General features: G+C 43.7%; 2 protein-coding genes across 2 annotated transcripts; both read left to right on the top strand.

Moving 5' to 3' along the window:
* Window positions 1-3,183: 3,183 nt before the first annotated feature.
* Window positions 3,184-3,783, top strand: ATNIH1004_011724 (uncharacterized protein; the record flags this gene model as incomplete). Its single annotated transcript, XM_033576286.1, has 3 exons — window positions 3,184-3,240; window positions 3,358-3,447; window positions 3,514-3,783. The coding sequence occupies 3 exons, from the start codon at window positions 3,184-3,186 to the stop codon at window positions 3,781-3,783; spliced, it is 417 nt and encodes a 138-aa protein (XP_033420950.1).
* A 6,643-nt stretch (window positions 3,784-10,426) lies between these two features.
* ATNIH1004_011723 (ankyrin repeat domain-containing protein) lies at window positions 10,427-11,575 on the top strand (the record flags this gene model as incomplete). The annotated part of the gene is made up of 1 exon (XM_033576285.1): window positions 10,427-11,575. The coding sequence occupies one exon, from the start codon at window positions 10,427-10,429 to the stop codon at window positions 11,573-11,575; it is 1,149 nt and encodes a 382-aa protein (XP_033420949.1).
* Between the last annotated feature and the right edge of the window lie 4,945 nt (window positions 11,576-16,520).

Raw genomic sequence — 16,520 nt, 5'->3', positions numbered from 1 at the left:
TTTGGGATCACTTTTGGGGCAAGTCTGTCCGAGGAAGAACTACAGTTAGAGACACCAGCTACACCTATATTTGGTCTCTTGGGGTGCGAGAATTTTAGAGCATTGGACCGAGAATTGCCCTCTTTTTTTTTTTTTTTTTTTTTTTTTTTTTTTTTTTTTTTCCTTTTTTGCTTTTTGCTGTAGATTTACATATTTAGGTCCATCAGCAAATATTGCCCCCAAAGTTAGGTCTACATCTCAAATAGATCATTGCCGACCACCTATGCCAGCGGCCATTTGAAAGGAAAGCTGCTCAAACTTCTAGTCACAGTGCAATACTTTACAGTACTGCACATAATTCTCTTTTGTTCCACAGTCATGCTTCCACTACTTTTTACAGCGACCGTACTCGGTGTCTTCATGACATCTGCCGCCTTAAGAACCCCTATGCATCCCTCTAGTTCTGCCTCCGGTGGCAAGCTTGTTATTTATAATAAATGTAATGTTGATGTATTCCTTTGGTCTGTGGCTGACATTCAAGGTCCGATGCATTCGATCGCCCCGGAAAAATCATATATCGAAAACTACCGCGCAAAGCAAAACGGTGGTGGGATCTCTATTAAACTGTCAACCAAGCCAAGCCTCCGCAACGTGACGCAGATCGAATATACTAAAAACATTACAACTAAACAAATCTACTATGACCTCTCCTTTATCGATGAATTGGATGATTATACCCCTTTTCAACAATGGGGTATAGCCATCCACCCTTTTCTTAAACGATCGAATCAGCAGCCAATTGGTTGCCTCGACAACTGTTGTTCCGTTGTCTGTCCTCCTGGGGTGAACATCTGTCACGCTGCGTATAATAAGCCTGATGACGACTATGCCACTCATGCCTGCCCTTTAGACACAGATTTGAAAGCATACCTCTGTAGTTCATCTTTTTAACCCAGATCCTCGTTGGCAAATTGAAATATATTTTAGATTTGTTAGTTAGCGTCCATTTCATCTATTCTACTGTACCTCAATGTGATAGACTATATTTTTCTAGGGACTAGAGCCTGTATCTAAAATTTTAGTACTCATGAGACGGGCTGTTTATATATATATACAGTGATGGTGGTGGTGAATTCATTTACACTGGCCCCTCGCCATAAGCGATATGCAGGCTATCACAAACTCTATCTTTATCAAATATATTATGGCGGAGAGCTTCATTTATCCAACATGTCTACTTGAGTAGCAAATCATCCAGGCTGTCGACCATCATACCCGCACGTGGTGGTCGTAGTGGTGGGTAACGACTCGAATGAGTCTCTACGGAGCGGTCCGAGTAGTCGTCTGCCTAATAGCAATATGCCGTTGTCCTCGACGCCAGTGGTCATACAGAATTTTGCATTTTCAGCTTCACACCCAATGAACAATCGAACCAGTTTAAATTTCTTAGCAGCGGGCGCCAAAGCAGTTACTAATCAGAATATTCGCATGTTAATGGTTCTCATATAAATGTCAGATATACGGCTAATCCCGAAGAGGAAATAGAGTACGATTGGTAAAAAGGTCTTATTTTGAATGAATTGAGCTGGTTGGGCTCTCCTTGATTATTCTTCTTGGTTATTCTTGATTGATTATTTTGTTGTGTGCTCCACGGGGGTTTTACCCCGATCCAGTCACATGATTCTGGTCCACCAACGGCCATATTATTTGACAATAAATAAACTAGCCTTGTTTAGTTTAATGTGGAAATTGAGAAAATTAAATGAGCCAAGACGTTTGTGAATCTAATACTGCAAACTTCTGTATAATTCTGCCGGTTCCCACACTAACACACAGTCGCCACCTCGGCGATGATATTCAAGCAGACGAGGATATCTGCGGTGAGAAAATTAGCCGACTGTCTTATGCTAGAGGTATCGAGCTAGCGTGACGCTGCGTCCATAAAATGCACTAGCTCTTGCCTGGCTCACGGACAGTTGTCCAGTGACGGTAGCCCCTTCCTCAGCAATAAGTTCGAACGAATCTTGGTAGATGAGGACAATAGCACGTTGTTAGCAGCGCGCTTAGCCATGATATCGTAGAACTATAAAGTATCGGTACAGTGAAGCTTTGCACTTGACTCTCGGTGCTTACCTTAACGGCCTTCTTGTAATATTTGATGTTGTCACGATTTTGATGAGAATGGATTGGGTTCCTTCAATTCGGGTCTGACGTGGCCCGGCCCCTCAGTGGCACAAAAGCGGACCAATATAAAAGCCAGCGACTGCTCTCCAACAAGCAGGCCAAAGAGCTTATAAAATATATCAATAAACTGTCAGAACGTGGCCTTTATCTTACGCATGAGATGCTTCGTAATTTTACAGAGGAGATCTGTGGAACAAGGCCAGGATACTAGTGGCCTGGCCGCTTTATTCACGCTTATGAGAAAGAGCTTACCTGTCGCTATACAGTACAACCGGTATCGACCGCGACTGCAAGGCAGCAGATTCGGCATGGAAATACACGCTGTACTTCCAAAAATTGGCCAGAAATATGGAGGAATACAAGATCCAACCAGAAAATATGTATAATATGGATGAGAAAGGATTTCTTATTATAATTGTTTCTAAAAGCAAGAGAATCTTTTCAAAGCTAAAATATAAAAGAGATCGCTCCGTACAACATATCCAGGATGGGAACAGGGACTAGATTACCGTGATCGCCTGTATTTGCGCTGATCAGACCTCGCTGCCTCCAGGTCTAATATATCAAGCCGTTTCGGGAGATTTACAGGACTCATGGCTTCAAGATTATAATCCTCGCAAGCAGGATTGTTTTTTTACCTCTTCACCAACCGGTTGACTAATAACGACGTGGGTTTTGCATGGCTTCGAGATATCTTTAATCCTAAAACCAAGGCTAAAGCAGGGAGGTCTTGGAGGCTTCTCCTGCTTAATGGCCACGGATCTCATGTCACAAGGAGGTTTCTTAATTTTTGTGAAGCTAATAAAATCCTTGTGGTAATATATCCTCTTTATTTAACGTATTCTCTACAGCCGCTTGACATTAGTATCTTTAGACCGTTGGCCAAGGCATATAGCAACAAACTGGACGAGTATTTGTTTACCGCGCAGGGCCTGACCTCTATTACGAAGAGGGTATTTTTTCCGCTTTTTTTTGGAATGCCTGGGGGACCACTTTATCCAAGCAAAATATCGAATCGGCATGGAGGAGTGTTGGTATATGGCCATGGGATCTAGCACAGGTTTTAAAGCGCTTTACGTGCGGGGTTAGCTCTAGGCCTTTATCTAGTGGCTCTACGCACTCTATACTGACGCCTAGAGATTGGCAACGGATAGAGAGGCTTTTTAAAACTATAGTTGCTGATATTTATGACAGGAGAACCAGAATTATTCTTGGATACCTTCAGCAGCTCACCACGAGAACTCCTTGCTTAAAATCCATGCCCAGGGCCTTGAAGATACCTTGGTAAATGAGAAAAGGAAGCGCCAGCATGGAAAAGGCATGCAATTAAACAACTTATTTTTTTTAAAGGATGGTGGTGCTATATTCTACTCTCCAACAAACATCCAGAGGTCTCGAGACCTCCAGGCAGAGAAGGAGGCAGCTGAGGCAGCTAATAAAGCTTCAAAAGAGCAGGCAAAACTTCTTCGACAACAGGCCAAAGAAGAGAAACAGCGCCAGAAGGAAGAGAACAAGAGAATAAAGGTATTCGAGAGGCAACAGCGCCTGGAGAAGGAGGAGCGGAAAAAGCGTGAGAAAAAAGAGGCTTGCCTGGCCAAGAAGGCGGAGCAGCAGCTTTAAAATAATATTAAAAATGTTAAGAAGGGTCGGAAGAAGCGAAATACCGCTTTAAATCCTTAAATCCAGGAAGATACTAGTGGTAAGGCTGCTAAAGTTGTTGAAGAGGCCTCTACAGTAACAAGCTGTAGTGGGAGGTTGGTACGCCTCCCACACCGCTTCCGGGATGCTTTAATTTTGTATATAGCTTTACCAGGACCTCACCTTTAATACACCAAAAAAGCTAAGTATGATTTTATTTGTACGTGGTGTTGTGGCTTCGTTTCTGTGGTGGATTTCGATCGAAAACTGGATCGTCAGGCGGTAAAGTACGTTAACAGTCTTGGCACGTTCTCCTTGCTGTCTCCCGGTCCGACTCGACCTCAATTTCCGCGAGAGGTTCGGCTCGCCACGGTGGCAGCGGTGTTGGGTCGATCGTCTTTAACTCGTTAAGTCTTTCTAGGTTCGTGGTCTTCAGCGCTTCTGCTAGTGGGAAGCGAGCGTATTACCCGGTGTTATTCCTGCGTTTCTGGGCCCGGGATATCGCGCTCCAAATAGGGTGGTCGCGTGGTAGAGTGTGAAGTCTTGCGATAGTGTTCTGGGCTCGTTGGCGCAGACAGAGGTGCGTGGGAAGGACGTGTGCTTCCACCTCTAAAGTTGTGGTGGCCACCGTCCTGAATGCTAACAGGGTGCGGATCAATGAGGTCATCTGGGCTGTGCTCAGGTGTCGAAGGTGGGTTTTGTCCCGGAGTGGGTCATGCCAGACTGTCGACGCAAGTTCACGGCCGGCGTGAGACAAACTTGGTAGACCTGTCGCATCTGCTCTGGGCGCAGATGCCGTAGCCCGCTTAACGCGATGTCACTTTGGTTGCCCGTTTGATAGCTTGCTGGACGTGTTCATTCCACCGTAGCTCCTGGTCGAAGATCACGCCTAGCAGCTTAGCTTTGGGTGAGGGTTGAATAACTTTCCCACTCATGACTACCTGTCCCTGGAGCTGTTCGCCTCTTTTCCTAGTGAGGTGGATCAGTTCGGTCTTCTCAGCTGCGAAGCAGGACCCAGTTCGTCGGGCCCATGTTTCAATGCGGGGGGGGGTTGTCTTCCGACTGGATCTTGGCTAGGTTCTCTTCGGCTGTGTGGCCTACTCGTCAGCGGAAGTAATCGTCAATAAAGGCTGATGCACCATCGTGGAATGTGACGGGTCGGTCATTCACGTCGTTTTTGTTGCATCCCTTGAAAGAGGGTCGCTGAGCGTGCATGTTCTCGCCCGAGCTCTGCACAGCTCTCTTGCCACTTCCGGCGTAACTGATTAATCTTTGTCTGTTGGATTTTGAGATCTGGCGTGAACCAGCGCTTGGAATATGGTGTTGGTCGTAGGTTAGGAGTGTGTCTGTCCACTGCCGCTGGAGTTGCTTCCTTGAAGCTTTCCACTACCTTGACTAGCGCCGGTCTGGCTTTCACCTCTTTCCACGGTCCCATCTATTGAAGCACCTCTCTAGCGATACTGTCCCAGTCTGCGCGGTCAAAGGCCTTCTTCACCTTTACAGTAGGCTTACGCTGGGCTCTCAGGTTCCATTCCGAATACGTGGCACGGTGATCTGATCCGTAATTGTAGTGGTAGAGATGGCACTTGATGAGTAGATCTGGGCGGTTTGTTACAGTCTGGTCGATGGTGGAGTTCCTCTCTGTGTCGCTGAGAGACCAGAGGGTTGCCGTTCCTCGGGGGGGGGAGGCAGCCGTGTAGGCTATTCGCCTGGAAGAAATTGATCAACTCGCTTGCGTCCTCAATAAGGCTATTGCACTACAGTAGGCTTACACCCTGGTTACTTTCTATTCTAAGATCTTTGCCGGTAAAATTTGCAGTGGATGAAGCTTTGATATAATTTAGGGTAGATTTTGATTTAGCCCGGATTTTATAATGAGAAAGGTAGGAAAGTGGTTATAGTTATATATTTCTGTGTTACAGTACTTCCAAGATACCGTGTAAGCTCATATTTGTTTTCGGCTGTAGAAATGCGGCAGGCACTACAAGCATATCAATATCAGAGATGTCGTTCTTGTACATAGAGCAACACACAAGCTTTATTTTTGTGTACACAATAAGCAGGAACCTTTTGCGGGAGCAAAAAACAATCCAACGCCATCAACTTCCCTTTCAGTCTCCTCAATCACCTGCTCCTAGCACTTACTGAGATTGTTGTACCGCATTTGACGTGCTGTACCAATATACTGTACAAAATGGAGAAGCAATGTAACGAAAGAGAGGGCTGGGTTTTTTACCGCTACGCTAACTGGCCAAAATGGCACAATGTTTGGACGAGAATATGTAAGTGTCATATTCTTTTGTCCGCTCATATCTACCCATTAGATATGCACTGCTCCAGAGTTCTTCAAGTCTCGAACTGACTTCTTCTTGTTGAACATTTTTCTTGATGTACTGTAAAATAGGCTTAGTCCCGAAATTATAATGAGTTACCAAACGTACATATGGCATCCGTGGCTCAACGTTTCCCAGGCCAGCGTTTGCCCCTATCCGGGCAACATCCATCAAGACCTTACTTTTATTCGCCAAAAGAGTTCTGGGGTCGCAGTAGGCTCACCTGAGGATGCTAATAGCTTGGATAGCCTGGGCGTAGTTAGGGTGCTTGACAACATTTTGGAAGAGGGAATTGGTGGAGCTCAGGTCCGAGTGCTCGATTTCCCGTCTCAAGTTGCGTTGAACGATGAAAAATTGATTTTTGAGAAATTTCAGACTTTTATGACGTATATAACGATAAAGCCGATGTCTAGCCGTAACCGTATGTCGTGATAAGTACATGTTCTTTGACTGGACTAGCTGAAGTAAGTGTTGTTGTGTTATCCACAGAGCCGTTCGACTCAGGCTCGTGCAAATACTAGCTCCTTGGCAGACGTTTGGCCTGAGAAAGTAGGAGAAGTAACTCGATGCCAAACTGATCCACTCCTACCTCCGCTAGTGATACTTCTTCTCGCCACCCAATTAACTTAGTTCCGTGCGTTGAATCACTGGACATTTGATTCTGCAGCTCGCGGAGCATTTGGAATACTTTCAGCTCATCTGCTCCACAATTAGCGCTGCAATACCAATACAGTTGCAAGAGTCCAACCTAGATCTGTGGGGACAAGTGCCTCTATCATAGCCGTAGGTAAAATTAGGCCGTAGTTTAAACAGCAGTTATCTTATTTATCCCAGTAATTCTAAAGAAACAAGGCATGATCTATACTAGTAAAGAATAGAGTTCTAGGAATCAAATTTTCTCTCGCTTTCAGAACGCTTGCGTTGAATATGGAGTGGTCTAATTTTGTGGTATAGAAATTGGCTTTGGCGGAAGGAGAATTTGGGAGAAGTATTTATGTGCAACCATATGCTATAAATGGATAAAGGCAGGATGACTTTATGTGGAGCAGACAAATTGCTGCCTTCGTTTCTTGGTTGAATTACTCTATATGCCAACATTTTACCCTGTTGCTTCAGCGACTATACAGGGGCACCCGAAATTGCCTTCCACCATAAATACAAAGAAACTGTTTCGATCCCCAACGCCAAGAACAACTTTGTATATAATCAACTTGTCTCTTGATAAAGACGACCAATTATACCATAATATACTAAAACTAGCCTTCTATAGACTAGCGTTCGTCTTAGCATTAGGGATCGAAAACAGTCTCCCCTTGTTTCTTATGGAAGGAAATTTCGGGTGCCCCTGTAAAATGCAGGCTGAATTGTTCTGACTGCTATACATATACAATCTAGGCTGAGTTTAGAAGAAGATGGTGCAACTTTGTGATGCATAAAATTTATGCGCGTGCGCTTGCCAGTGGATGCAGATTTTCCTGTAGAATTACTGGGATGAAGAAGATTGGTTGATCAATGTTCTTGTCGACATTAAAAAGGCCCATGGCGTTTCTCCGTTTCCCCCCTTTACAAGCCAGGTTGAGCGCGGCCATGAAGTCCCGATTTTCAATTTCATGGTGTGAGGCCAGTTTCTCTGCGGCGCGCCACAGCCGAGAACTCTTTCCACACATTGAGGAAACTCATGCTTGCATTTCGAGAACACCGGCGCAAAAATGGAGCCATGGAGTGGCCTTCGCCAATTGAGACGCCCATTTCAATGACCACTGGCGCCCAGAATCCAAATCCATACAACATGCATGTCTACATGTCACTGAAGGGCACTACATTCTCGGTGACCTTATCATTCAGTTGCATCAACGGGATTTTGATCCCCATGAAGTGTCTGACCTTACTAAACACAATGGACTGAAGCCATTCCATCCTGGCCAGGCTGAAATCGATTTGCAGTCGGGCCAACGCAGCCTATCATTGTAGGGGAGCGAACGTTCCTGCTCAACCTTATAAGGCGCTGTGCCTTCTGGATAAATTGCTGCAGAGGATGATTTTGCGGAAGTAACTCGGCGATCTACGTACCGACCCTTCCTTGCGTGGGAACAATTCAGAGCCCTATGGTTTGATAGCGACGTGGTATCACCCCCCCCCAAATCTAACCTTCTCTTTCACCTAAATTACATGTCTTTACAGCAAATTTTCTTACAGTATCTTGTCATTACGTCAACAGTGTTTAAAGTCTCTCTACCGAGACCTTTGCGATATTCACTAACCAGAGAAAATTCGCTTCTTATCGTTGGTCTTCTCGAGTTTACCTACGAGCATATACAGGACGAAGTTAGCTGGGCAGAAGATCCCCACTTTGAAACTTAGTCATCCATTATATTACTTATGAAGTACGGTCTTTGGCGGACGATACAGTAGATCTGTTGCAGTAATTAATATTGGATTTCGTACAATTGCAGACCTTCTCGAAGTTGGTTTCACCAACTCGACATACTTATTTAACCCACACTAATTATTCGAAGGCAATTTAAGGCCCTGCATTGTAATATTTACTTGATAAGACCAAATTTTGAGAAAGCCCATGTTATGTTAAATACGTTACAGTAGATAGAAGCACCGCCCCTGAATTTCCGAGGAATATTATTTCGATGGATCTCCTCACGTCTACTGTAACCCTGGCGCCAATGATACCGCATCTGACCAAAGTACGAGTAGCACAGGCAGACACAATGTTTTTGACTCAGTGATTCGTATAGGACATACTAATTTTGTAAAACCGCCCTGCTTAGTACAGTACCTTCTAGGTAGAAATATATTTATTTTGTATGTATGTCTTTCCCTTGAGTTACTGTAGCAAGGCACTGAAATCCAAGATGAGACTCTTATTAATGGTCATCTTTTTAGATGGAATTTTAGCTAAGAGGAATTACGGAATTGAGAGCAAAGGCTATACTAGTGTCAGTAACTGGACATATACACCCTAAAATCTCTTATTTAGTGACTGACACATAACAGAGTCCATACGGTCGGATAGGACTGGAAGCATGGAACGAAGCAAATTGTCAAGGACGCACAGCCTTTACAGACTTTGATACGATTAGCTTCGGAGGAAATATCTCAAATGGATTCCCCTCACTGAGCTTTAGACTCTCTCGTCCGCTTCGAGGGCAAGAACAGCTGGGCATTTCTGTTACAAGAAATTTTGACACATGGTACCCGAACAAAAGACCAGCTGTTGCCAAACAGCTCATCATGCAATCATTTCATACAAAGATATATTATGATCAATGGGAGTACAGACTGCCACAACACTCCTCTGTTTACTTGCCACAGATTATGGGTAAATAGTGGCCTATCTGAGAGCTAGGTCTTATAGGTGGAGGATAAAGAGTTGTTAATATCCACATGTTGCTGTCTCTTTCTCAATATCTAAAATTATACAGTACACATCATTCCATAGCTTGTCACATTAGCGGTACCGATGAGGCGAAGCAATAGCCCAAGCTAAACAATGAATAATTAGCTACATACATATCGGGAACGTTCCATTAAATTTGATTGTATCCCCTGGGTTTACATAGTCAATCACGGTCGGAGTAATAAAGTGTTTCTTGGTCATAGGGCAAATTCACGGTATAAATTGCACCAGATGTAAAAAAGGCCAGGATCTGATTTGGCTGCAATGGTATATACAAATAATTGTGACTACTGAGAACTCCAGAGTAGTTCTGAGACATGCTCTATGAAAACCTGGCATTGTGGAATCCGCAAAAGCGAACGTTGCTACCTTTAACATAACAGAATTAAACAGATTAACTCCACATGGGTTTCTGTATGTATGAGAGATTGCTTGTTAACAAAAGTTGTCATAAACTGGCCTTTTATATTATATTGTGGAGGCATGTTACTCTTGTAAATTATATAAAAACACCATGTGCAGAAGAATAGTATAGATGTTGTATCTGTCCGATATTGATCTGTAGTTCAAAATACAGGTGATTTTATAAATCGGCTTTACGTATCTAATTTAAGAATAACTCTTGCGTTCTCGGAACCCGAGAACTTTCTTTGGGCCTAGCCCATTGATAGTCCAGTCTTCTATGCGCATAACAGATTAATTCCCCCGTTTTGGGACACCCATAAAATATTCCACTGACCCGCTCAATCCCACTCTTTTCAAACCTCATAATTCTAATAATCTGCTCTTCACGCTAAGGAGACGTATCTTAGGACAAGCTTCCATACATTTTTCTCTTTTCAAGCCCAAAAATTCCCGAATCTTCATTCTCTCCATAAAGATGCCCTTGGTTAATTTGCCTACAGAATTGCTGCTCTCGGTGGCAAATTGTCTGTCTCCAGGCTCCATTAACATGCTGACACAAACAAACCTACAGCTCTACTATCTCCTAAATTCATATCTATATCAACATAATTCGCGAAACTTCAAAAGTTCTGCTCTAGTGTGGGCCGCTGAAAGAGGAAGTATAGCGACGGCTCAAATTAGCATTTCAAATGGTGCTGATGTTGAGGTGGTCGACCTCAAGGGTGCCACACCACTTTCAACAGCAGCGTTAAATGGCCACGAGGGTGTGGTGAAGCTTTTGCTCGATATTGGACGTGTGAACGTGAACGCAGATGATAACTTCGGTGCCACCCCACTGTTGAAAGCTGCACAATATGGCCACGAGGGTGTGGTGAAGCTACTTCTCCGAACTAAAAAGGTAAATGTGGACTCAAAGGATAGAAACGGTGCCACTCCACTGTCCAAGGCTGCGTTTAATGGCCACGAGGCTGTGGTGAAACTGTTACTCGAGACTGGACAGGTTGACGTAGACTCAAGGAATTACTCCGGTGCCACCCCACTTTCAAATGCTGCGCTCTATGGCCACGAGGCTGTGGTGAAATTGTTGCTCGAGACAGGACAGGTGGACGTGGACTCAAAGAATAATGTCGATGCCACGCCATTATCGAAGGCTGCATGTAGTGGCCACGAGGCTGTGGTGAAACTGTTACTCGACACTAGACGGGTGGACGTGAACTCAAAGGATAGCTCCGGTGCCACACCACTGTCGACAGCTGCATGGTATGGTCATGAGGCCGTGGTAAAACTGTTGCTCAGCATTAAAGAGGTAGACGTGGACTCAAGGGATAAAGTTGGTGCCACTCCATTGTCAAAAGCAGCATTGTTTGGCCACAAGACAGTTGTGAAGCTATTTCTCGGGACAAAACAGGTGAACGTGGACTCAGAGGATAAATTCGGTGCCACACCACTATCGAAGGCAGCGTTGTGTGATCATGAGGCAGTTTCGAAGCTATTACTCGGAGCTAAACAGATGAACAGGGACTCAGACGATAACATCGGCACCACAGCATCCAAGGCAGCGTTGTGTGGCAATGAGAACATAGTAAATCTGTTTAGGGGGCGGACGTGGTTTAGATTTCTTTGAAGAAATGGAAGAAGCAGCGCTTCACTCTAGGATATGAGCTCTTGCAAAACAAAAAAAAGCATTAGAGGTACTTGATACAGTATAATGTAGAACTAGATAAAGAAATAACACACCATCAAATGTACCCTTATAGTTCTACTGCGAAAGTATTCTTTCAATATAAAGTATATAATTATATGTAAATATCTGTCTGACTTGTAGTTATATATGATGGTCATATTGCGATAGGCGTAGCTTGGAACCCACTAAAAGTTGATAGACTTGAGTAGAGTTTTGGTCGCTTAGACTCGAAATTTTGGTTGATTACGCTTATCACTAGATTTTTATTCTCAATTAGAGACTCTGACTTAGCTATGCTTGTCTTAGGGGAAGAAAGATTACATATTGCAAGAAGACTTTCCACGATGAAATACATGCCAACGTGATTTTGAGTAGAATAAGAAATAGTGCATATATATACCCAATACTCCTCATAGAGGGGTCGGGCAGACAATCCTTCTGAATACAATCACTTCAGACCCCCCAGAAAATCTAACAATTTCCAACATTGTTCTTATTTCTTTGCGAGGCTTCTAATTACTTGCAGCGCGGACATGTTATTACGGAGAGTACTTACTTATCCCTAATACTTATCTCGGTTCTAGTTTAATACACCAGGCTGATGGCATAAAATATGTAACTAGGTTTCACATGGACGTATGCCCCACACAGTACAATCTTCATTCCGTACATAAGTTACACCCGCTTTCCATGCAACATCATTGGGTTTGGGGTTTGAAGTATCGCCTGTTCAAAGTCTTGGTTAACAACCGTCCAACCAGACTAGCGCTAGGGAGTGTTATTCCTCACATTTGGTATCAATAAATTGATAAAAAAAGTTCATACACTCATACGTCTTTGCCATTGGACTATATCCGTAGTCTGGTGGGTTTTCTGTGCATCCAGCAAACATGACACTCGCGCACATCTTCGGCTCCCCTGGCCACTCAGAAGAGGTCTTCAGTTCCTTATTCCGTTCTTTGCTCCAATCGACTATACCACTGGCAAGAAACGCGCAGTGATTGCGCCATGTTTCTTCCATATGTGCGCGACTAACAAAGTGCTTGGGGTCATTGGGTTTTAATTTGTAAGTGTCTGAGTCGCATAGAACAGTATCTCCACCAGCCTCTTTGCTTTTCTCCGGCTGTGCAGTACTGGCTGCACTGTGAACTGGTGTTACATGAACGGAGCTAGAGACAACACTTTGCCCTGTACCACTTGTATCTTAGCTGCACCATAGATACAAGGTTGTGTAATAGAAGTTCAGTTAAATGAATATCCTTACCAGCAAGAGCAGCGCATAACATGGATAGCAAATACGTAAATATAAAACAATACTGACTTGTTCGCATCTTTCGAAGTACAATCATGTGAGACGGCATCTGGTGGAGTGTAGATAGAGTCAGGTCTATATACTGCAGGAGACAGTATCCAGTCTGGGAGGCGATGTTTCCTCTACCATGCTATTCATAGCAATCCCGGGAGTCTGCCTATGGAGGCGATAATAAGCCTAGAGACATTCTGTTCCATATATACTCCGCCTATTTTAAGTCGGCTTTGTATTTAACGCTCAAGTGTCGGACTACTTATAGTATTTCGCCACCAAGCAGGACACCCCACCAAACCAAACACCTCTGCATAGACCTCACCAAGACCCACAAAATGATTCTAAATCAAGGACCAAAAACCCAAATATAGAGAGAGAAAGAGAGAGAGAGAGCGAGATTGCATTATATCCTATGTAGCTACTGTCCAGATGCTCTTCAAGAGTCACCAACGGTTGAACGGTCAGGTAAATAGTAAAAGACTTAAGGCTTTGCGCCATGGGGAATTGGCACTGGCATGTTAACCTTTGTATCCTCTTGTCGAGAATTGTCGATTTGACAGTGGTGGTCTTGCTTACATCATATCCAGGTCCACCAACGGCCCCCCTCAAGTCGAAGCTTTCCTTTTCGCTCTTCATGAAGCTATTCAGGTGGCTTTTCATCATTCCTTTTATCCCAGAAATATCCCGGAGGCCTAACTGATCCACAAATGGCTTAAATTTCTGCTGTGGAAGCGCTTTGGTGAGTCCGTCTGCCAGCATCTTATTTGTTGGCGTGCAGATGACATGAATCCTTCCTTCTAGAACTTCCTGCATGAGTCAGTGATTATGGATATGCACATGTCAAAGCCGTGTTTAAAGTTGGTTTATATCTTTCTGCACCAGCCTGATTGTTTGAAGATTATCGCAGAATATTTGAATCCGCTAGCGCTGATCCTTCTTTCTCTTATCCAGCTGAATTCCAAGCTCTTTAAACAGTCTGCTGAAGAATATTCCTTCTCCAGCAGCATGAGATAATGCTAAAAGCTCTGCCTCAGTCATTAAGATAGTCACCGTTGCGTTCCTATCAGCTCTCCATCCTATTACTTCAAACAACTATAGTATAGACCCCTGCGAGCTTTTCCGATCCTCTGTTATCCGCAAACGAGGCATCGCTGTACAGGATGAAGTAGTCTCCACCCCCCAGCTGGGTTTTTCGTTCGTTTAAAGTATAAAAGGACCTCGGTCAGCGGCAATATGGTGTTTAGCGCTTGGATTGGTGAGGAAGCGGGATAATCTGGACACTGCAAAGGCTATCTCTGGTCGCGTGATGATGCTGCGTACATTAATGAGCCATTCTTCATCTGATATGTCCGAATGCTTTGGCGTGTTACTTGTCTGGAATAAGCAAGTAGCTTATATCTGGCCGTTGGTCATCTAATGCTACTGTAGCCAAGTTCAAAGAGTTTATTATAAAGAAACATTCGCACCAACAATCCGCATTGACTCCCTGCGAATTATGCTAGCAATTATCGCACTTGAAGACCTTGAAGCGCATCAGGTTGATATTACCAATGCTTTTACCGAAGCAACGCAGCAAGAGTGAATATATATGCGTCCGCCAGCTGGCGCTGAGCTGTCCGATGGACGCATACTCGAGTTAAAACAGAGCTTGTAGTTTGTGTGAAATTGGTTATATTCAAAAAACACTTAAATGGAATTCGAACAGATTCCAAGTGACCCATGTGTATTTCGCAACCACACCACAGGTGTCCTTATCGGAATATACGTGGACGACCGGCTCATTGCTGCGAAGAACGTGCTAGAAATTCACAAGCTTAAAGCGAAATTCGCGGAATACTTCAATATCAAGGATCCGGGGGGTTCAAAAATCCTCGGTATCCGTATAACCCGCGAACTCTCAAACCGCACGATCTACCTGCACCAGTCAGCATATAATAAGCAAATGTTGCCACAGTACGATATGGATCATGAAGCGATTGCACCAACCCGCGCACCGATGGCAAGTTACAATGTTCGCAATGGTCTATTCGCGACCTGAATTGTGTATGTAGCAAGCAAGCTCGCTCAGTTCATGGACAAGCCAACCAAAGAGCATGCTCAGTGCACTAAGACCCGCCTATGCTACCTGCGATCAACAATTAATCTGAAGATTCGCTACGTGTAAAGGGGGCGGAATGCCTTGCTATCTAAGGACTAGATATACACAAAGAGGAATCGCCGGGAGGAAGGAAGTAAAAAGTAAAGAGGAAGACCCCTATTTTAGCCGTAACTTATGTTGTTGTTAAGATATTATGATGATAAAAAGTATACTTTATATGCTATACAGGTACGCAGCTGGTTTACCGGTTACGTTACAGGTAACCCAGTCTCGATTGCCTGGCTGTACAAGAAATGGCTTTTCATGCATATTATCCGATATTCGGCTAATACCGAATAGGAAAGTAGACACTATTCTTGAAAGGTGCTTAAATGATTGTTTTAGATGGGTTCTTGATTATATTGATCAACATATGATCATTCTTGTGATTATTATTATGGATCATTAGGTTGCTTCTTCTGCTAGATGTAGGGGAGTTCGTTTTACCCCTCTTTTATGACCTTGTTTACGTCACTATTACCACCAACTTATTTGACACATATTAGTGGCGGACCACCTGACCACCCACCGCCTTTTAATACTAGCTCTTTAACTACTTTAGCAGTAATACCAAGCCCATTGCAAACCAGTTTCGTCAAATTATAGATATCTTGTGCAATTCCATGTTGCATTATAGTGATTTGTACGGGATCAAACCACTCTCTAAGAATTTTAGGATCCTCACATTTAGCACACTAATCATTATAGCATCTGGAATATCTTGATTTAAGCTCATCACGCCGTTTAATAAAGTTGTATACACATTTATCACGAACAATTTGAATAGCCTTGACAAGAAGAATATTGGCCATTTCTTGCACATGGGATGGCCATTGAGCAGCTCCACGTCGATCCAATGAAAATATCCACCTTACAAGCGATCCTCTTCATTTTGAGTCATTTTATGACTATTGGCGCGTAATTCATGGCGAAGTACACTGCCTTTGAATCGGTCATAAAATATTGAGTGCGGAACGTTATACACCCCAGCAGCTTCGCGAATATTGCAGATTTCTTTCTTTTTCAAAGCTGATAATGCTAATAAGATCCTACCTCCTGCTCAACTAAATTTATTGAATTTTGACGAGCTTTTGGAGGCATAGTAGGTGTTTGAATTGATTGATTATTTTGAAGACAGCCGAAACGGAAGACGTGTCCGGGTCGCTTAACTAGTTACCGGTTACGTTAGCAGGCAAGGCCCGCAAAGTGCTCAAGCCCACACCAAATTCTTGCCAATCCTTCTCTCCACGCTCTCCAAGCTCTCCTCTGATTGCTGTACAAATGTTTCCTTCTTAGGTTTAGTATTTATTGTTATCTGGCCTATCTTTATGGAATATTCATGGAATACTGGTACTATGATTCCTTAGTGCTTTTGAAGGCCAGAAGGCCAAATTTACGTAATAAACGGAAGTAATTTTTAAGTGGACATCGCATTGCACGAG

Source organism: Aspergillus tanneri (genome assembly GCF_003426965.1).
Source record: "Aspergillus tanneri strain NIH1004 chromosome Unknown AapTan_9_pilon_pilon_pilon, whole genome shotgun sequence".
NCBI lineage: Eukaryota > Fungi > Ascomycota > Eurotiomycetes > Eurotiales > Aspergillaceae > Aspergillus > Aspergillus tanneri.
Note: the sequence above shows the minus strand (reverse complement) of the source record. Positions and strands in the feature narration are given on the sequence as shown.